The sequence below is a fragment of the Schistocerca americana genome, chromosome 2 (assembly GCF_021461395.2).
Source record: "Schistocerca americana isolate TAMUIC-IGC-003095 chromosome 2, iqSchAmer2.1, whole genome shotgun sequence".
In the NCBI taxonomy this organism is placed as follows: domain Eukaryota; kingdom Metazoa; phylum Arthropoda; class Insecta; order Orthoptera; family Acrididae; genus Schistocerca; species Schistocerca americana.
The window spans coordinates 121,418,716-121,442,219 of record NC_060120.1 but is presented as its reverse complement, the minus strand read 5'-3'; the positions used below and the strand labels follow the sequence as shown (position 1 = coordinate 121,442,219).

At 45.5% G+C, this 23,504-nt stretch overlaps 1 protein-coding gene across 1 annotated transcript in view; it reads right to left on the bottom strand.

Moving 5' to 3' along the window:
* The window catches only part of LOC124595836 (transforming growth factor-beta-induced protein ig-h3), a 308,160-nt gene extending 284,976 nt beyond the window's left edge, over positions 1-23,184 (bottom strand). Inside the window, exon 1 of the mRNA XM_047134734.1 lies at positions 22,893-23,184. Coding sequence (XP_046990690.1) covers positions 22,893-23,091 — 199 coding nt within the window. The 5' untranslated portion in view covers positions 23,092-23,184. The remainder of the gene's footprint in view (positions 1-22,892) is intronic.
* Positions 23,185-23,504: the final 320 nt, after the last annotated feature.

Here is a 23,504-nt window from a genome sequence, read left to right as displayed (position 1 = left end):
CTGTTATAGTTCCTCTGTCAAAGACATGCAGGGGTCTACGTGCACCAATCATAATCCCACCCCACCCCATCGAACCACGACCTCCATACAGGTGCCTTTCAAGGACATTAAGGGGTTGGTATCTGGTTCCTGATTCACGCCAGATGAAAACCCGGCGATAATCACTGTTCAGTCTATACCTGGACTCGTCCGTGAATATAACCTGGGACCACTGTTCGAATGACCATGTACTGTGTTCTTGACACCAGGCTTTACGGGCTCTCCCGTGACCAGGGGTCAGTGGAATGCACCTTGCAGTTCTCCGGGCGAATGAATCATGTCTGTTCAGTCGTCTGTAGACTGTGTGTCTGGAGACAACTGTTCCAGTGGCTGCGGTAAGGTCGCGAGCAAGGCTACGTGCAGTAGTCCGTGGCCGTCTTCGGGCAATGATGGTGAAATATCGGTCTTCTTGTGGTGTTGTACACTGTGGACGTCCCGTACTGTAGCGCCTGGACACGTTTCCAGTCTGCTGGAATCGTTGCCATAAACTTGAGGTCACACTTTGTGGCACACAGAGGGCCCGTGCTACGACCTGCTGTGTTTGACCAGCCGCCAGTCGCCCTAGTATTCTACCCCTCATAACGTCATCAATATGTGTTCTTTGAGCCATTTTCAACACACAGCCACCATTAGCGCGTCTGAAAACGTCTGCACACTTACTCGCTGCACCGTACTCTGACATGCACCAACACACGTCTGCGTATGTGGACTGCTGCCAGCGCCACCGTGCGACGACCACAGGTCACATGCACCACATGGCCATACACTGAGGTGATTTAAACCCGCAGACCGCCAACCAGAGCGTTGTTTCACCATGACTGCAGGTCACATGCACCACATGGCCATACCCTGAGGTGATTTAAACCCGCAGACCGCCAGCCAGAGCGTTGTTTCACCATGTAACAGTATGCTTAATTTATGAGCATGAGTGTAGTTACTTTTGAGATTGGCCGTGGTGATTTAACATTAGTCAAGAATGCCTTTAAAAAGACACAGACGCCACTGTCAAGACACCACTGAGTTTCAACGACGTCGTATATTTGGGGTATGACAAGCTGAATGTTCCTTCTGTGATACTGCAGAAAAGCTTGGCAGGAATGTAACCACTGTATATGATTGGTGGCAGAGGTGGTCACGAGAATGTACGGTCGCAAGAAGACCGGTCTCCGGACGACCACGTGGCATTACCGAGATGGAAGACCACAGTGTAGCTCCGGTGCATCGTTCTGCTTCTGCAGCAGCGATTTCTGCGGCACTTGGCACCAGAGTGACACAACGAACTGTTGCAAATCGGTTACTTCAAGGGCAGCTCCATGCCACACGCCGTGTAGCGTGTATTTTACTGACCGCAAACCATCGCCATCTGCGATTTCAGTGGTGTCAGTCGAGAGTTCACTGGGACAGGGTGGAGGACCGTTGTGTTTTCTGATGAAAGTTGGTTCTGCCTCGGTGCCAGTGATGGCCTCGTATTGGTTAGATGAAGGCCAATTGAAGGCCTGTAACCAACCTGATTGTGTGCTAGACACAATGGACCTACACCTGGAGTTGTGGTCTGGTGTGCAATTTCATGTGATAGCAGGCGCACTCTCGTGCTTTCCCTCGCACCCTGACTGCAAATTTGTACGTCAGTCTGGTGATTAGACCTGTTGTGCTGCCATTCATGAGCAGCATTCCAGGGAGTGTTTTCCAACAGGATAACGCTTCCCCACATACCGCTGTTGTAACCCAATACGCTCTACAGAGTGTCGACACGTTGTCTTGGCCTGCTCGAGCATCAGATCTGTCTCCAGTCGAGCATATAGGGGACGTCATCGGACATACAGCGTTAACCGTCCATGTACTGACCGAACAAGCGCAACAGGCATACAACTCCATCTCAAAAACTGACGTCTGGCACCTGTACAACACAATGCATCCGCAACTGCATGCTTGCATTTAACATTATGGTGGTTATATCGGTTACTAATGTACCAGAAATTCACATTTGCAATGACTTACCTCACGCTTACATTAAACTGTGATCTTGCAATATTAATTAGTTAAATATATTACCTAGATAAATATATTTCCAAAATTTCACTACTCTACATTGATTATTTTTTTATTTTGCGATTTCTTTCCGCCAGTGTATTTTAATCTCTCTGTTGCTCATTTGTTCTTGGCTTCCTGTACAGACGGCTATGCGCGGAATCTTACTGGCCACATTATCCTAAAACCAGACTAATGTTTCAGCGTGTAATGTGGCGTTAAGGAAGTAAGCTCTTCAACGTGGTGAGGAAAAAGGGCAAATGGTTAAAGTACGAGAACATTGATGGGTATAGAGCTTTGCGATATTGTCGGCGGCGCAGTTGGTGGTTGGTAATTACAGAATTATTTTTATAAAATGCTTTATTTTACCCAAGTTTAAACAAGACAAGAAAGTTGGGCATATTTAGTCTCCATCGTGATGCTGGTGTTGTCGCCTAGAAGCTACGTCGTTTGTTATTCCTCCAGCCACCGTGACCGAGCAGTTCTAGGCGCTTCAGTCCGGAACCGCGCTGCTGCTACGGTCGCAGGTTCGAATCCTGCCTCGGGCATGGATATGTGTGACGTCCTTAGGTTAGTTGGGTATAAGTAGTTCTAAGTCTAGGGGACTGATGACCTCAGATGTTAAGTCCCATAGTGCTTAGAGCCATTCCTCCCATGATTGTTAGTATTACGCAGCAAACACTAGTTGCTATAGTTTAATCGTTATAGTTTCCACGTTCTGCGTATGGAACGTTCGTGTAACATTACGCGGTTAAGGAAAAAATATGGATAATTATGTGGTCTTTCTTGTGATCTAATTATTTATTCTCCAATCTGTCATTTGATTTCCTGCATACACATAAATGTGTTTTCACTCATAGGAGAGATACAGTAAAAAAAAAAGAGCGCACAAAAGAGAAAACTGAGTACATTTACCCGCACAGGCGGACAAGAGTACGAATTCAATCTGGCAAGAGTTCGCTCGTGAAATTTTTCAGCAGCAGTCACGTAGATAACGTACTACATCTTAATAATCCGTTCAACCCGCTTTCCACCATTCATTATATTTATCATACTATTCTCAGTCACCACAAATGAATCCTTGGCGAATGCATTTTTTTACGCAATCATTCTGAGCAGCTACGAACAATTTCCTTTTCGCAGAAAGAGTTTTTTTCTGTTCTAGAAGATGGTTTCCTTCCCCCGCCCCCCCCCCCCCCCCAGATATCCCCACCCCCATCCCCTTCCTCCTGTTTCTGTTCGAGAACATTGTTCACGGTGTGAGAGAGAGTATTTTACAATTTTGACTCCCCCGTTTACTTTTATCAACAGAAGACAATTTTTGCTGAGTACATATCAGAAATTCGCGAGTGCCCTGGCACGCTTGCATTAATGGACTCTAGCATTCCCAAACGTGTTCCTGGCTGGGTTTCCTTCGCTGGACAACTGTTTCTAGCCGACGTGATCTACAGTTTCGTGTCTTGCTGGAACTCGAGAAGGGACAGATCCCCCGCCGAATAAACATTATAGGCATATACCCACAAGTAAAGGGCTTTTGCTGCCCCCTCTACTGTTGCCGTCCGGTAGCAGGCACTTCCGAATAAACCACTGCAGTGGTGAGCATTATTGACCGGAAGGTCACTAGTTGACAAACGCATTGTTGGGCTCCACCACACGATAGCTGCTACCACATCGACAATGGAGCAGTTAGCTGTAGACTTACGGACCAATGCAATAATGTGAGCTGCAGTGATTCGTTAACACCGCGTAACCCTTTGACTACCATCGGGACGTATGTGTTACAGTCTCATACTTACAGATTGCACCTGTAAGTTATGCTATCCTCGAGTTTCATTGTTAACCATCGGTTCCGTATTGTCGCATCGAATTAGTTCGCGCCTGCAGACAGGCAACCCACTCAAACGATTTGCAAAGCGGGCTACCGTCGCACCTCCCGGACACATCCTGTGAATGAACTATACCCTTATATTGAGGTTTGAGTCACAAATAAGCCCGTATTGAGCACCTGTAACGTGAGTGACAAACTTGAGGAGAGGCTGGTGGTGGTGGTTAGTGTTTAACGTCCCGTCGACAATGAGGTCATTAGAGACGGAGCACAAGCTCGGGTTAGGGAAGGATTGGGAAGGAAATCGGCCGTGCCCTTTCAAAGGAACCATCCCGGCATTTGCCTGAAACGATTTAGGGAAATCACGGAAAACCTAAATCAGGATGGATGGAGACGGGATTGAACCGTCGTCCTCCCGAATGCGAGTCCAGTGTGCTAACCACTGCGCCACCTCGCTCGGTGAGGAGAGGCTCTGTCCACTGATGTGTGTGTGTGTTCTGTATGTTTCGTAGTTTTTGCGCAATTGTTTTATGAAAACCAGAACGTACTTATGAATAAACCTGTTTGTCCTGCCACCCACCCCGTTGGAACATGAAACGACGGAAAATATTCGTTTTATATTGTTACTTCTGACTACGACATTAATTAGAATAGCTACACACAATGTCTCTGAAAACAATAGGTAGTCAAAGGGTTAAATTACTATTGATTCTAACAAAAACTTACTTGAACACCACAGAAAACATTAGCAAACATCTGGTTCTTATGACTGCTATGATGGCTAGCCATTGCCAGCTTCTTGCCAAGTACAGCTAACACAGAAATAAAATGCATACTCTTAGACGATGTGTACTTTTCACCGAACTTCGCTAATACATGATGTGGGTATAAAATAACGGGCCCATTGTCATAAAATACATTATTTCAAAACCAAACATATTTAGTTACTTTCACCCTCAATATAATTCCTTCTTCTATCCCGACAATGCTTATGTGAATTTTCCACTGGTGGAAACAGTGCTGGAGGTCTTCTACTATGAGCTCCTTGATGACACGCGATACTTTTTCTTTCATTGCCTCAACGGACTGAAACCTTATTCCTTTTAATGTAGATTTGAACTTGGGCAATATATAAAAGTGACATGATGCTAGTTCAGGCAAACAAGACTGTTGGTCTAACACTGGGATGTTGCAATTCTCTAGAACCCTCTTATCAGACAACGCAGTATGAGCCGGTTCAGTGTCTTGATGCGGAACCCACGACTTATTCTTCCACAATTCGGACCTTTTTTTCTTATGCTCTCACGGAGTTGAGCAAGAAGCTCAAGGTGGTATTGCTGATTAATAGTTTCACCGTCAGGAACCCACTGAAGATACACAGTTCCATGAATACTGGAAAAAAAGATCATCACTTTGAATGTTGATTTGCTCATTCGAGGTTTTCCCGTTCTCGGTGAAGTTGAGGCCTTCAAGTGCATGGGCTGACGCTTAATTTCGTGATTATTTGCAAAAAAACCAAGATTCATCTCATATTATCACTCTTTCCAAGAAATTACGGTCGTTTACAATGGTATTCAAAGTGTCGGTACAAACATTTTCACGAGTTTCTTTTTGTTCGATCGTGAGAATTTTCAGCACCAGTTTCGTACAACTTTTCTCATGTTAAGATGGTTAATTAAACTTTACTAACGCATTCTTAGTCAATTCCTACAGTTTCAGCAATGGATCGTATGCTCAACCGACATTCGAGTCGACTCAGATAACCTACTACTCTTTCGATATTATCATCAATGCTGAAGGGCGTCCCGGGCGTGAGTCATCTTCAACGTCTTCTCGGCCTCCTTGGAAACGATTGAACCCATCGATAATTCGCGTACGTGATAAAACAGCCCGGCGCCAAACACTTCTTTTACCAGCAGGTTTTCCTAGTTTCACGTGAAACTTCACGAGAATTCGTTGCTCTATTATTAAACTATCATTTTTTCAGCAAAACAAAACAATAGCTGTTACGCAAACGATGGCCACGGCTGCAGTGATTTGTCTACAGACACAAGAGATGCCGCGTTTTACTGAATGCTTCACAGCTATTGGTCGTTCATCTTTGGCGCATGTGTACTTACCCTGGAACAGCACCATTCGCGTTATTTTATAGCCATATCTAGTATATATTTTTGCGAGGAGGTAAATGGCTCCGCGAGTAGGAACTGTAGCGCTTGACAGAATCATGAGAGTAAAAGGAAAGTTTGAGCGGTGTAAATGTGTGACAGACGCCTAACGGTGCTTCAGCTGATGAAACGGAACGCTTTCTGCGCACGCGCCGGTTTGGCATGTATTCTGGCCTGCTGTGAGAGTGTGTAAATACTCCTGTTGCGTTTGTGTTTATGGAGCTAGGCGAAGGAGGTGTGTGAAACGTGAAACCAATACACAGTGCATGTCATTGAGTAAGCGTCAAGAAGGGGCTAGCCTGAACATGTTAGCTATATCACGCCAGAATACGGGTTCATAATCTAGTTGCGAAAATATTTATTCTTTTCCATTATTTCATTTTTTCCGCTTTCTCCGGACCAAGTCCTGGGATCGGATGCTGAATACGATTTCGCGCAGAATGCTGTATTTATTTATCGGTATCGCGGTTCCGGTCAGTCACGGCATCTCGGTGGAAATGATACAATAGTTTAACAGGGTTAAGTGCGAATTTGAAGTCTCATTGTGCGCCTCAGTTGGAAAAAAGAAATAAAAGCTAAGTATTCGTGTCCTGTGGCACACAGGACGCTGGGAGTGGCTCGACTGTGATTTTCATGTTGCTGACGTTCTTTTGAAGTGATGCAAAGGAAAGACCGGAAATCGTTATCGTCCAATGCAGGGGTTCCCAAATTTTTCCTCTGGCGGAATACTTCGAGAATCGAGGTACTCTGATGGAACACCTTGTTTATTTGGAAGATTAATAAATTTTTTAAAAATGAGAAAAACTTGAAACTTCCTGGCAGATTAAAACTGTGTGCCGGACCGAGCCTCGAACTCGGGAGGTAGGAGACGAGGTACTGGCAGAAGTGAAGCTGTGGGGTCGGGGCATGAGTCGTGCTTGGGTAGCTCAGATGGTAGAGCACTTGCCCACGAAAGAAAAAGCTTCCGAGTTCGAGTCTCTATCCGGAACACAGTTTTAATCTACCAGGAAGTTTCATATCGGCGCACACTCCGCTGCAGAGTGAAAATCTCCCCTGGGTGTGGCTAAGCCATGTCTCCAAATTCAAATGGCTCTGAGCGCTATGGGACTTAACATCTGAGGTCATCAGTCCCCTACAACTTAGAACTACTTAAACCTAACTAACCTCCATCCAAGCCCCAGGCAGGATTCGAACCTGCGACCGTAGCAGTCGCGCGGTTCCGGACTGAAGCGCCTAGAACCGCTCAGCCACCACGGCCGGCTACAATGTCTCCGCAATATCCTTTCTTTCAGGAATGCTAGTTCTGCAAGGTTCGCAGGAGAGCTTCTGTAAAGTTTGGATGGTAGGAGACGAGGTACTGGCAGAAGTGAAGCTATGAGGACGGGGCGTGAGTTGTGCTTGGATAGCTCAGATGGTAGAGCACTTGCCCGCGTAAGGCAAAGGTCCCGAGTTCCAGTCTCGGTCCAGCACACAGTTTTGATCTGCCAGGAAGTTTCATATCAACGCACACTCCGCCGCGGAGCGAAAATATCATTCTGAGAAAAACTTGTTTTAGTCAGTGATTACTCTAATTGTAAACCATAACTAATAGCAGAGATCATAATAAAATTTAAAAAAATTTGTTAGCTTCGTCAAAGTGTCGAAAAAAAAACGACCTGTGATTAACAGATCTTCGTGGAGCACTTTTTCATTTCCACGAAACATGCTTTAGGAAGCGCTGGTCTAATGATGCGTCTTTCATGTGGCCTCCTGTTGTAGCTTAACGAAAGTCAGGCCTTGTAATGGTCGCGTTTCCATCAAAGAACTGTTTTGGATTTAGTAATACGTCCATGTTACTCATGAAACTTGGCCTGCAACGGATTATTTAAGTGCGGACAGCTTACAGAGACGAGTACAGGTTTTCTGATCCGTAGACAACGGGCATCAGAAAGTATATACCCACTTTGCAGAAGTCGAAAATGTGAACTGAATGCAGTAGTAACCGAGTAATTCTTTATTTTGGTCTCGTATGTGAACAAATGATGTATTCCATGGAAAGGCTCTTGGTTGGGAAGAAACAATAAAATTACATTGGGCGCATGAAGTCTTAAGCTGTATAAAATATTGTAGTGCAAACTCTGTATTTAAAGCGAAATCCTTTACAGCAACCAAACTCAGTAGTTAGTCGATGCACTGAGTGACGTTGTGGTATACAGGAAGCAGAAGTTCCTCCGTATCTCGTGTTATAATTAGACGAAACATCGGAGCACAATCTGGTGAACAAGTGATATGCAATTATAGCGTAGTTCGTCTCTTTACCTTGAAGATTAGTTACGACGATGAACATTGCTTTCATTAAGTTACTTTGCTGCGAGCAGGCACCACAGTCGTAGAAAATCTGTGGAATGGTAACGTTTTCCACTACTGACCGGATCAGCTATTACGTCAGTTTCAAGCGGTAGTGTAAAGGCCTAGGCAAAAACCTCCAAGGCATCCAGCCACCAGCATATGGCAGGCATACTTAAAATTTGCAAGGAGTCATGTATACAGTCGGTATAAAAACAATCGCAGATGAAACGGGGAAACCGCCCAGTGTGAGTAAACTCTCATAAAGCAAGCTGTCATAGCACCGGAAACCGTGTAACAGGCAGTTAACACCAGCAATTAATTACACGTTAATGCGCTGTTGTAGTTCGTGTGAACACGAAAGCTGCAGTCACAAAGGTGGTAATTGACAGCTCGGAAATGTTAATCTATCTCACTACTTTCGGAGTCAACGAGAATTTTCTTAATAGTCCGTTGTGCAAGCACGGACATTACTGTTGATGTATACAAAGAAGTTACTTAAGTGTCTATAGAGTAACCAGATAGCAGAAACCATCACAAAGACGCTAACATTGCATTATATTCATTCCACATGCTGTTTCATACCACTTGAAAATGGCTTATTAGCCGAAACTGGCCAACAGTGGAAATAAATAGAAATAACCACTTCACGCTTTAGTTAAAGACATTCAAGCCATCTGCCTTGGAATCAAGTGGCGTGTGCAATTCGTATACACAGTGGGGTCCGCCATCTTGTTTAGGAAAAACAGATATTGAAAACTCGATGACGCAATATCTTCTGGCGTATTATAAAAAGATCCGTGTACATCAGCTAGCTGGTGCCGTATGACGCCTCTAGGCACAACAAAGACCACACACCGTTACGAAACGATGGAAAATACGCCCGGCCCTTTCTGTTTCCTTCGGGTCTCTCAAGGATACTTCTCGCTCATTATAGAAAGTAGTATTTTGAAATTCGAAACAGTTTGATTATACGACATTAAGTCATATTTTCTAATAGCTATTCCTAATATGTATCTTTTTAGCAGTCTCTCTGTATAATTTCTTATCGTCTTATTACAATACGCGCAGTATTATCGCAAAACAGCTCGTGTGTAGCCGAAACTTTCAGTTGGTTTTGTGTATCTCCAAGTGGCTACTATTTCATCATGTAGTCGTTCTCCAGAAAAATATCTTAGAGACACGCACCACAGATACAGTACATTGCCACTGCAGATCAGAAAGTTCCGTGTTTCATGCGGGTCGCTGGTGGAGCGACTCCTGAATGAAACAGAGAAGCTTAGGCCGGCGGTGCTGTGTTCGAGGTTGGAGACCTGTTTCGCATTGTTTTAAGTCGGTCGTCAAAGCGCACGTTACCTTTCTTCGTAACTCACAAATACACTGCCTTCCCTGGCGCAAACAATCCAGAGTATTACTTTGGTTACATCACAAACAATGTGATGACGCCCCTCAGTCCAGGTAGCTACGTTTGCTTCAGAATGATGCTGCATGTATTCACATAACGTTTACCTCTGAGTAGCCGGCCTGGGTGGCCGAGCGGTTCTAGCCGCTACAGTCTGGAACCGCGCGACCGCTACGGTCGCAGGTTCGAATCCTGCTTCGGGCATGGATGTGTGTGATGTCCTTAGCTTAGTTAGGTTGAAGTAGGTCTAAGCTCTAGGGGACTGATGACCTCAGAAGTTAAGTCCCATAGTGCTCAGAGCCATTTGAACCATTTTTACCACTGAGTAAAGCCTCAAAGTTACTATCACCACTCTTGATACAAGAATTGCCCAAATCATGAAATTTGGCGTCATTCTCCCATGTGCGTGCGGTTTCTTCTACCTTAGTCCTCATTTCCGATCGCGTTGCTCTTGTGCTATTAGTTTTTGCCAATTGATTTCCTATTTTCCAGTACTCAGACAGGTGGCTTCTATCACCCGTCTCCACTAAAGCACTATAAACTGGCATCGTCATCAATAAAGTTATCAGAAAGTAAGCGAGCAAGATAGCAAAGAGGAGAAGGCATTGGACTAAATTTCGGGCGAGTAAAGTGACAATAAGAAATATCTACGGCGACATCTAGCAGGAATTGCAACAGTTGACCTTCTTCCTGCTCAAAACCATTCTACATGAACAATTTACGAAGTATTTTACTGATACGTGCATCTGTAGCATGTAAAGAGCCTGGGTTTTCCTGTTGCTAGAAGTCATCCTGGAAAACCCAACGGAAGTTTCTGAACTTGTTCGTGGCAGGTGAAAGAAATACAAAAAAGTGACCGACCTGCTTCTCCTGAAAATAATACTACAAGACGAGACTTATCCAACGAAACATTCCATTACTGAAAACTAGATCATTCTTATTTAACTTCAATGGCGTGTCTTCTTCTTGACGAAACTGTTTTTAGATTTCGTATTTCTCCTTTATCTACAGTGTGGCGTAGTACAAATTCTACAGGCGCGATTACAGTTGTTCTTTCACAGAGTTTCGCTCGAAAAAGCACTGATATGAATCAGAAATCTGACACTACCTCTCCCTCTTCTCTTTCCTCTCCTCCTCTTTCGCCCCCTCCTCCACTTGAATCTTGGTCGGCTCTGTTTCTGCCTCTGAAGTCCAACACAAGCTTGTAAGTGCGAGTTTGCTGGAGAGCTGTTATCAGTGACTGAAAAGAGTACTTCTGTCGGGGGTGGCTGATACTCGGAGAACTACCCTTTGGAAACTAAAATCAAAAAGACTTTCATAGACATTAAATGTCACTCTGCGCGTCTGACACCGTTTTGATTTCTTCCACTTACGGTTCTTAAGTAAGGTCTTTTTTTTTTTTTGGACATGACTAATGCTAAGCCTACACCATTACCTTCGCGATAAAAAGATGGCGACCCTTGTTATAGTACTCTTTAATATCTCTACAATCTTTGGTAATAGGTGTAGCCCACTGTGGAAGGAATTGGTTAGGGTTGTGGATATATGAGTCATCAATGCCTAGTCACCCATGCCCCAAAACTTTCGAAAGGGTAGCCAGGCTGCATGGATGACGCCTCTGACGTTTTGCAAGTTGTCACACTTGATGGGAAATCTACTACGTGCATTTCAACTCCAGGGGCTGGGTGCACTGTTACAGATAATTAATTCTGAGTTACCTTTACTGCAAGCAGTAACAGGTTGATACCAATGGGCACTAGAACTGCCATAGGGGGAGACTGTTCTTATTGTTACGGTTCTCATTAAAATTAGACAAACAAAAACGATACGGTTTTCTAGCAGCTTTGTTTATATGTTCAAATCCAAAGTATCTGTGCCCTTTACGCAAAGACCCATTTCCACGTTATTAAGGAACCTCCGAACAACGTAATCTCCTCTGTCTTAACTCCATTCTTTTTTTGTAGTTCTCTTGGAAGATATTTTGCGGCCCACGATGAACGCCGCACGACACATTGTTCACATAAAACCAAGTATGAGTGATTGGTGTGACCAGACAAGTCCTTTCCAGTTCTCTATGGCCCACTGTTGGTGCCACTTGGCCCATTGTAATTGGGTGACAGCGTCGGCAGGAATGAGCGAGGGTCTGTTGCACGCATTTCTACTTCAGTTATCCGCGTGACACAAATCTCTCCAGAATACGCATTGAGAAACGGGGCGATGGGAACCAGCGGTCTGGTACTGTAGCAGTTTCTATTTATCGAGAAAGGAATTTTGTGGACAGTATTCTTGACACACTTCGGCGGTTGCCAGACCGTTACGATAGTCTTTCGCCCGCAGTGCTGACGTGAATTTCTTGCTGATGACGGAGTTTGCCGCTACCCGTTAACTGGAATAATAGACGCGGCGGCAAAAAAAGCAGAAGTTCCTACTTAACACACATGATGACTTTTGGGAGGCCGAAGCCAATCAGTCACTTCTCACACTCCGTCATACGGCATTTGTCCTCGCATTAAACGTGATGAATGGAACAGACGCTACACTCAAATCCTTATGGCCATTATGTACACTAATGTCCATTTCCCAAAAAGCTCCACTCTGTGTTACAGAGTGTACAGACCAGTCATTGCTCAGGAGTTGTAGCTCGGTTTGGTGAAAACTGAGGTCAGGAAAACACCAGAGCAAGAGATATACGATCAGTATGCCTGATAATGAAGTATTTAGTCTGTGTAGTGTGAGCCGTTTTAAGACTTGTATACTGTACATGATTTCACGTGTTTATTTTTATATATATTTCTTTGTTTTGCTAAATGTGTATTACTGTAATTGAAGCATATAATAATAACAATAATAATAATAATAATAGTAACGACTGGATGGGTATAAAATTTGTTTACGTGCTATTCAAAAGTTTTGGTATCAAGAACTGCCAGGCTTTTTTACTCTCCGTTGGTGATGCTATTAGTTTGCAAAAACTAACAATCGCTCACCCTCGGGAAACGTTAGAAAATTATACAGACGTCTAGAAGCCAATGACTTGAAATCTCGCTAACGTGCAGTGTGAATTTCGAAACCGTGTTCTTTAGAAATTATGAATGAGATTCGTCACCTCTGCTCTAAAGGTCAATTCACAGTGGATGACAACGGAACTTTAGGGAACGGGAGGGAAACATCACCGTCAAATAGCGGCGAGTTCACACTAGACAGAACGTCAACATAACGTCACGTCACTTTGCCTGGTACTGAATCGTGAAAGTGGCGTTGTGAGACTCCGACCATCTTGCAAAAAGTGAATATACAGGGTGTCCCCGGAGGAATGGTTAGTGTTCAGGGCTATGACAGGAACAATCGTTCGGGGCAAAAAAGTGTAGTAAACATGTGCTGTAAAACGCATACCTTCAGAGCTATGAGTACGTCATCATTTTCTACGCTCTGAAACAAATTCTTTCTACTGCAAGCTCTTTTCTTTCGATATTTTGAGAGGCGGTGGAAACAAGAAAAAAATACGTAGTATAAATTGGCTGTAAAGGCATTCCTTAAGAACTACGAGCATTTGTTCAGTGGAAGAGATGTGTTGCTTCCTGTCATATCTCTGAATACTGACCATTCTTCCTGGGACACCCTGTACAGAACTACGGAAGTGACTGGGATTTTGAATCAACGATGGGATTTCTAAGATAACTGGCAATGATAGTTTATTAGTGCCAAAGAGTGATCCCTACGGATGTCTCTGACAAAGATAGAACGGTGAATTTTCCACAGTGTATGAAGTTGACTTTCCGCTGTTCGAAAGTCTTTTTTAACGAAAATTTTTTCATCTTTGTCCTTATTTTATACACTTCTGGCCATTAAAATTGCCACATCAAGAAGAAATGCAGATGATAAACGGGTATTCATTGGACAAATATATTATACTAGAACTGACACGTGATTACATTTTCATGCAATTTGGGTGCATAGATCCTGAGAAATCAGTACCCAGAACAACCACCTCCGGCCGTAATAACGGCCTTGATACGCCTGGGCATTGAGTCAAACAGAGCTTGGATAGCGTGTACGGGTACAGCTGCCCATGCAGCTTCCACACGATACCACAGTTCATCAAGAGTAGTGACCGGCGTATTGTGACGAGCCAGTTGCTCGGCCACCATTGACCAGACGTTTTCAATTGGTGAGAGATCTGGAGAATGTGCTGACCAGGGCAGCAGTCGAACATTTTCTGTATCCAGAAAGGCCCGTACAGGACCTGCAACATGCGGTCGTGCATTATCCTGCTCAAATGTAGGGTTTCGCAGGGATCGAATGAAGGGTAGAACCACGGGTCAGAACACATCTGAAATGTAACGTCCAGTGTTCAAAGTGCCGTCAATGCGAATAAGAGGTGACCGAGAGGTGTAACCAATGACACCCCATACCATCACACCGGGTGATACGCCAGTATGGCGATGAGGAATACACGGTTCCAATGTGCGTTCACCGCGATGTCGCCAAACACGGATGCGACCATTATAATGCTGTAAACAGAACCTGGATTCATCCGAAAAAATGACGTTTTGCCATTTGTGCACCCAGGTTCGTCGTTGAGTACACCATCGCAGGCGCTCCTGTCTGTGATGCAGCGTCAAGGGTAACCGCAGCCATGGTCTCCGAGCTGATAGTCCATGCTGCTGCAAACGTCGTCGAACTGTTTGTGCAGATGGTTGTTGTCTTGCAAACGTCCCCATCTGTTGACTCGGGGATCGAGACGTGGCTGCACGATCCGTTACAGCCATGCGGATAAGATGCCTGTCATCTCGACTGCTACTGATACGAGGCCGTTGGGATCCAGCACGGCGTTCCGTATTACCCTCCTGAACCCACCGATTCCATATTCTGCTAACAGTCATTGGATCTCGACCAACGCGAGCAGCAATGTCGCGATACCTTAAACCGCAATCGCGATAGGCTACAATCCGACCTTTATCAAAGTCGGAAACGTGATGGTACGCATTTCTCCTCCTTACACGAGGCATCACAACAACGTTTCACCAGGCAACGCCGGTCAACTGTTATTTGTGTAAGAGAAATCGGCTGGCAACTTTCCTCATGTCGGCACGTTGTAGGTGTCGCCACTGGCGCCAACCTTGTGTGAATGCTCTGAAAAGCTGATCATTTGCATATCACATGATCTTCTCCCTGTAGGTTAAATTTCGCGTCTGTAGCAAGATATCTTCGTGGTGTAGCAATTTTAATGGCCAGTAGTGTAAATAGTATATGCTTTTCATTTGTCCAAGTATAGTAAAACTTAATAATTTTTGGATTGCAGATATGTGTTCTCTTTCAGGATATAGCATTCAGAGGAATAATGGCCAACGGCCTTGCCGCAGTGTTAACATCGGTTCCCGTCAGATCAAGTGAAGCGTTGTCGGGCTTGGCTAGCACTTGGATGGGTGACCGTCCGAGTCTGCCGAGAGCTCTTGGTAAATGCGGTGTACTCAGCCATTGTGAGGCCGATTGGGGAGGTACATGACTGAAAAGTAGTAGCTCTGGTCACGAAAACGGCTGGGAGAGCGGCGAGCTGACCTCATGCCCCTCCATATCCGCATCCAGCGACGCCTGTCGACTGAGGATGACACGGCGCTCGGTAGTTACCGTTGGGCCTTCATGGCCTGTTCGAACGAAGTTTAGGTTTTTTGTTTCATGGGAATAATATCCGTCCACTCCTGCAAGCTTCTCAAAGCATCACGAAAATTGATCTTAATGCGTTGCCTGTGGTGTGCCAGACTGGCATTGCAGCCCTTACACCTGCCTAACGCGAGCTGCGCGCTACCACAGCACACCATGCGAACTGACTTAGAGGCCCAGCTTGCAGCACTTCATGCTGTATAACCTCATCCAAACCGGGAAGAGACTCTCCCGTCTTCTTCACCACAGTGCTCAGGCACTACTACACATCTCTTTTACAAAGAATACACATCGTTGAATCGCGTCTCACGTTGAGACTGTGAGCCGCTCCAGGGCTCTAACCAAGATACGTGACTTCCGTGGCAAGTTTGCTAGTCGAGTACGTCTCGCGTTCAGATCTTCAGTTTGCCGAGCACTTTCCCCAGTTTCTTCTAAACTCTGAATGTCTTACTGTATAAAATTTTAATTTGTCACGCGTGCTCAACGTATTAATGGATCATCGGACAACTGTAATCAATAAAGTGATGAGGATTTGACTTTCCTGGCAGTGTACAACACAGGAGAATTCCCTCACCACCTCAGCTGTCCGAGAACATCTAATGGTCCTTCCCATACAACAGAAAATATTTGCCTGGTTTCAAGTCACGGTTCCCCACACAGAGCTAATATGTCACAAAGTTTCATTATACCGCACACATTGCTGCAAAGCAAAAGTTGCATTTTGGCAAGATGTTGCTATTTTTAGATTGCCAACTACCTATGTAGTAAAACATTGCCCGACGCCTGTATAATGGTGAAGCTACAGAAAACAGGAAATTAAAACTGTGTGCTGGACCGAGACTCGAACTCGGTTCCTTTGCCTTTCGCGGGCAAGTGCTCTACCAACTGAGCTACCCAAGCACGACTCACGCCCTGTCCTCGCAGCTTTACTTCTGCCAGTACCTCGTCTTCTACCTTCCAAACTTTACAGAAGCTCTCCTGCGAACCCTGCAGAACTAGCACTCCTGAAAGAAAGGATATTGCGGAGACATGGCTTAGCCATAGCCTTGGGGATGTTCCCAGAATGAGATTTTCACTCTGCAGCGGAGTGTGCGCTGACATGAAACTTCCTGGCAGATTAAAACTGTGTGCCGGACCGAGACTCGAACTCGGGACCTCTGCCTTTCGCGGGAAAGTGCTCTACCAACTGAGCTACCCAAGCACGACTCACGCCACGTCCTCACAGCTTTACTTCTGCCAGTACCTCGTCTCCTACCTTCCAAAGGCAAAGGTCCCGAGTTTGAGTCTCGGTCCGGCACACAGTTTTAAGCTGCCAGGAAGTTTCACATCAGCGCACACTCCGCTGCACAGTGAAAATCTCATTCTGGCTACAGAAAACACATCACCTAATGGATTCCACATAGAATTCCTGCAACGTCATTTTGTCAGTTTGTTTCACCGTAAATGTGCGTGAAAAAAAAAAGCGGTACTGGAAACTGCAGATTGTCTTTACTGCATTATGATCAACTTGTGAGAATATGTCTTTTTCTTGCGTAAGGCAACGGCACAAAAAAATTTCATTATTATGCTGGACGGCTACGATAGTCTCTTGTACTGTTAGCTGTCCTGGAACGTCATGGCTCGATTGGTGGACTGTGAAAATGTCCAGTAAACGGAGAGAAAGTTTAAGATTGCTATTCGGGGTGACTGATGCGCCGAACTCTCCTGGTTGTAAAACAGTGCTACAGACAGTGCTGAATTTCTGGACGTACGTCATTGTTGAACGCCCTAAGTCCTGCCATCCTTCCTCATCCCCCTCCTCCTCATTATCGTAGCATGTCGTCGTCGTCACCAATATCGTTAACGTCACGGTAATGTAAGAGAGGGAGATTTTTTTTCTGTGAGCTGTTTAAAAATGGTTGTTTAAAAACGTGGTCCATATTTCTACACGAGGTAGTATGGATAAAAACTAGAAGAAACGTCCCTGTAATGAAATGTTCGGAAAAAATATCTTTTGCGATAAGGCTCATTCTTGTCCTCTCATTCCAATCTGTCTGTTACGTGGAAGCCGACACTGTAGGCAGTGCTGCGTGTGGTTACAACGCATCCTGACACTTCCTCCGCAGCGAATGATGCATTGTTTCAAATACCCCTGCCTCCGTTCGAGTTGCGCCACATGCATTGGTCACACGCTCCTGCAACGTCTGCAGTCCGTCGATGGGCTGGGCATGCGCCAATTCCTTTAAATGCCCTCACAATCAGAAAACTAAAGCATTCAGGTCCGCCGAAGGGGACGGACATCCTCGGGCAGCCCATCGCCCATCGAACGTTGCACAGAGGTACGGCGGCATGATCAGCGGAAAATGGGGTGATGCCCCGCCGTGTATAAACCTCAGTCGTTTTCTTTCAGCAAGATTTACGTTCTCCAGCAGCGCTGGTAATTCATTGCACACATCTATGAGACACATCGCCTACTAATGTATCTGCAAAGTGTACGGTCCTAAGAGTATTACCGACAATTCCTGCCCATACGTTGACGCTGAAGTTTCACTTCCTTTGATTGCTCGAGAATTTACGGACGCCAATGGCCATCTTCAGGTTCTAAAACAGCTGCTGTGTTTCATTCTAACCACTGAGGAAACCAGTGACAACATATGTGATGCTTGAGCGACTTCTGTGCAAAATGTGGATATAGAACTGCATAATATATGTAATTAATTGAAAAAAAACTAGCCTACGGTACATGGTATGCTTTCTGCTTAAAGACCAAGTGTTCAAAGATGTGCTATTACTTCCATTAACTCCAACCTGTACGAGCAGATCATTTTGTACGTCAGGAAGAATAAAACTATTAGCAGATTTAAGGGCACTTAACTGGAAATAAACAAAAATGATATCTATACGTAAAACGAACAGAACTGCGTCCGCTAGCTTCTTTCTGGCCACTGCAAATACAAGTACATTTTAAGATCTGATTTTTTTCGTAACATTAACTTGTAAGCTGCAATAGACACCTACACCCTACCGAGCCCACGTTATTAAATTCTTGGGCAACACAGACTGATCTATGAACGTAAAAACTTTGTTTGACATTCATTCACAGACAACAAACAAACAATGTTAACGTCTCAAATTTCATTTGTTTCATGTGTTGTGTGAATTTTGAAGTCACAGATAAGGAGGTTGGACAAACATCTGGAAACACCATGAGAAATGCATGCTTGAACATAAATGTAGATACTAGTTAAGGCTATAGGCTGCGCTGATGTATCTGATAACGAATGGCACATGTGCAATATGCTCCATACGTTGCAAATGTCAGTCGTGGTCAGTTCTGTGTAGCTGTCAGTGCATTTATCGGTGCTCATTGCTTTTGAAACTGGGCAGATTGTTGGTAATCGTATGGACGGTACATCTGTAATTAAGGTAGCCGCAGGGTTTGGTATTTCAAGAGGCTCCGTATCGAAGGTTTATATCATATACAGCGGAAACGGTAAACCTTCCTCCTCTAAGTCAAAGAGGAGTTGAAAGTGTTTGTTGAGTGACCGTGACCGAACGCTGATTGAAGAGGATTGTGACGGAAAGTCACTGCAGAACTGAACGTCGCACTCGTGAACCTTGTCAGCACCAAAATAACACGAAGGGGGCTCCGCACACAGGGAACTGCGGAGCGAGCTGCAAATTCCAACGCCACTCAACAGTGATGCTAATACTCGTAACAGGAAGACGTGGTCCCGAAGAGTCTTGCTTCACGCTGTTCCCAAGAGTGAAAAATGGCGCGCGTTCGGTGACGATTTGGGCGCCTATACCGTGGTATTCCATAGTTAATCTGGAAGGTTGCACTAGAGCCAAGAATCATACGATCATTTTAGTAGATGAGGTACGAGGGCAGTTCAATAAGTAATGCAACACATTTTTTTTCTGAAACAGGGGTTGTTTTATTCAGCATTGAAATACACCAGGTTATTCCCCAATCTTTTAGCTACACAACACTATTTTTCAACGTAATCTCCATTCAATGCTACGGCCTTACGCCACCTTGAAATGAGGGCCTGTATGCCTGCACGGTACCATTCCACTGGTCGATGTCGGAGCCAACGTCGTACTGCATCAATAACTTCTTCATCATCCGCGTAGTGCCTCCCACGGATTGCGTCCTTCATTGGGCCAAACATATGGAAATCCGACGGTGCGAGATCGGGGCTGTAGGGTGCATGAGGAAGAACAGTCCACTGAAGTTTTGTGAGCTCCTCTCGGGTGCGAAGACTTGTGTGAGGTCTTGCGTTGTCATGAAGAAGGAGAAGTTCGTTCAGATTTTTGTGCCTACGAACACGCTGAAGTCGTTTCTTCAATTTCTGAAGAGTAGCACAATACACTTCAGAGTTGATCGTTTGACCATGGAGAAGAACATCCAACAGAATAACCCCTTCAGCGTCCCAGAAAACTGTAACCATGACTTTACCGGCTGAGGGTATGGCTTTAAACTTTTTCTTGGTAGGGGAGTGGGTGTGGCGCCACTCCACTGATTGCCGTTTTGTTTCAGGTTCGAAGTGATGAACCCATGTTTCATCGCCTGTAACAATCTTTGACAAGAAATTGTCACCCTCAGCCACATGACGAGCAAGCAATTCCGCACAGATGGTTCTCCTTTGCTCTTTATGGTGTTCGGTTAGACAACGAGGGACCCAGCGGGAACAAACCTTTGAATATCCCAACTGGTGAACAATTGTGACAGCACTACCAACAGAGATGTCAAGTTGAGCACTGAGTTGTTTGGTGGTGATCCGTCGATCATCTCGAACGAGTGTGTTCGCACGCTCCGCCATTGCAGGAGTCACAGCTGTGCACGGTCGGCCCGCACGCGGGAGATCAGACAGTCTTGCTTGACCTTGCGGCGATGATGACACACGCTTTGCCCAACGACTCACCGTGCTTTTGTCCACTGCCAGATCACCGTAGACATTCTGCAAGCGCCTATGAATATCTGAGATGCCCTGGTTTTCCGCCAAAAGAAACTCGATCACTGCCCGTTGTTTGCAACGCACATCCGTTACAGACGGCGTTTTAACAGCTCCGTACAGCGCTGCCACCTGTCGGAAGTCAATGAAACTATACGAGACGAAGCGGGAATGTTTGAAAATATTCCACAAGAAATTTCCGTTTTTTCAACCAAAATTGGCCGAGAAAAAAAATGTGTTGCATTACTTATTGAACTGCCCTCGTACATCCCATGGCACTGTGGTGTTGCGTTCCATCGCTGCAGGATCGCTGATCACACAGCTCGCGTAATCCAGGGCCGTTTCTATCAGCACGGGGCGAGCTGTAGCATCTCGCCTGGCCACCAGTCACCAGACCTCTATATTATTGAGCCTCTGTGGTCTGCTTTGGAGAGAATGGTGCATGATCGCTATCCACCTCTACTATCGTTAACTGATGATGAGGTCCCATACTCCGAGGGGCGTAGGGGACGTTGCGGGAGACCCGCATCGTCGTACTAGACAAGGTCCTAGTGGAGGTGGTTTGCCATTGCCTTCCCCTGACCCCTCCTGGAATCGAACCCGGGACCCCGTGCGCTGGAAGCGAGAACTCTGCGAAAGACCACGAGCTGCGGACTCTGTTACTGAAGGTGCTACTATTTTGCAGGAAGAAAGGTATAAAGTTGCCTTGAAAATCATACAGGATCTGTTTTTACCCATTTAGAGACGTTTGAAAGTTGATTTGATACCATCGGTTTTCCTACACCGTATTAGGCATGCTAATTATGTTGTGTTTTCGGTGTTTCTTTTTTCCCAGCGTTTTTTCAGTATACTGCTACTCCGTGTGTTGCAGCAGTAACAAACGTCTCTGCTATTGAAACTTCCTGACAGATTAGAAATGTGTAACGAACTGGAAGTCGAGCCAAGATCTTTGCCTTCCGCTTTCCGGGTGTGTCTGGAAGTTACAAAACACCCCGCTGCAGAGCGGAAGATCTGTTCTCCATCGACAGAGCTGCGTGCGAGAGATTGATAAGACGTGTCACTGTCATAGATAGTAGATATCTTTCCAACACACCTCAGCGCAATAGCCTTCTAGACGTTCAGTGCTTCTACCACATAATTTCATCAGACGTTTCGCTTCACAAGAAATCTGTCACATTTTGGGTGTTGTCACCTGAAAGTATTGTTTTTTACAGCAGCTGTTGTAGTGTTGAAATGTCGAAAGCTGATGCAGCTCGGTATACAATTTTGTAACTTATTTCAATACACAAATGATCGCATTTGTGTATTTTTATTTGTAGAAGACCGGTTTCGATCTTTTAAGAGATCATCTTCCTCCACGCCTGTACAGATGGGCCTGTTCCACGCCAACGGCTCCTACGGTCATCTGGGTCTGTAAGATCTGATGAAGATCTCTTGGAAGATCGAAACCGGTCATCTAAAAATAAAAATAAACAACTTAAATGCGATCACGACTGTGTGTACTGAAGTAAGTTTTAGTATTATAAAGACCGCTGTTTTTGCTGAAATAATAATCCAAAAAATTTTAAATAATTTTGTGCTGTGCAACCACTACATTTGTGAAAATGTACTTTTAAATAGTTTTATTATATAGTTTATGTACTTTGGTGGCTGACAGATAATATTCTTTAGGGCAATAGGCTACTGACATTTTTCTGTACCACTGTTTTGGCATTTGGTCTCTAAGTGCATCCAAATTACAGTGAACCGTTTTAATGCAGACGCTTTTAATGTGGAGTGTAACAGTGCTTCCCCGCCCCCCCCCCCCCTTTCCCCTCCCAACAAATCTTGGTTGTGGTGACAGACTGATTAGTAGCGTAAACTGAGGTCTAGACAAGGATGGGATGTGAGGACTTCATCTTGAGTTGGCAAGACAGTGTATGTGAATGCGAAACAGAAGTTGCCGTAACAGTTTACCGTAACTCGATGTGTACAAGCGCGCCATATTTCGCGCCCTTTTCGTGCTAAAATGTAAGTTAATTGCAGAAAAGCTGTGTTAATTAACATTCTGACGAGTAGTTTGGTGCGTATTCTATACGCATATAGTACATTTTCTACGAAAAACGCCATAATATAAATCTTTTCAAATTTTATGTCTATTGTGCCTGAAGTTGAATTTGTAAGAAAGTCTGTGTATGTGTGTGTGTGTGTATGTCTATGTGTATCTGTGTGTGTGTGTGTGTGTGTGTGTGTGTGTGTGTGTGTTTGTGCGCACGAGAGAGCGCGCGCGCGCCATTGGTCAGTTCCTGTTTTAATGAATAAATATGCTCTCAGTGTTAATGTTTTGGATATTTCATAAAAGCGCAAAACCTACGTTGAACGTCTTCATCGTATGTCTTCAGCAATAAGTTAATACTTGTTCCGAAAAACTGGAGAGTAGTTCGGTGCGAGTAGCTGTTGCGGAAGGCATCAGGAATGCAGACGGAACAGGTGTGTGCTAGAATGGAATCTGCATCGCCGCCGCCACTCACCTGACATGTGCACGTTGTCGTCATTGTTGAAGACGAGCCACAGCGAGAAGAACCCGTCGACGCCGTAGCTGGCAGTCAGCTCGCCAGTGATGCCCGACGTGTCAGGCAGTCGCTGCGGCTCGGCGTCTGCAGCGGCCGCTGCCGCCAACCACGCCGCGCCCAGCAGCAGCGCCGTCACCTTCGGAGACCACATACCCATCGCAATCGCCCCTGTACGGTTCCCGCTAGCCCTTTCCTCTGCCAAAGCCCTGCGTGCCAACCGATCGCCTGCCAACCCACGACTGAGCGGCCCGTGCGCGTCCCACTAACTTCTCGGCCGGCCGCGGGCTCGCCAGCGCCGCCACGCGGACCGAGCCGGCAACTAGCGCGGCTGCCGGCAACAATCGATAGCGTGTCGGCTCTCTCGACCGCGACCCGCGCCGCCGCTGTTGTAACCGGAGCCAGCAGCACGCTGCCGGCTGCATGCCGCTTTCACCTGTCAGCCGCGCGTGATTTCACAGGCCGTCACACGCGTATTCGCGCCACGCCACGCCGCGCCGCTCCGCGGAACAACACAGCCTATTCTCTCCGCGCTTTCTTGAGTGGCCTACACACTTCGAGCTTTGGATCGAG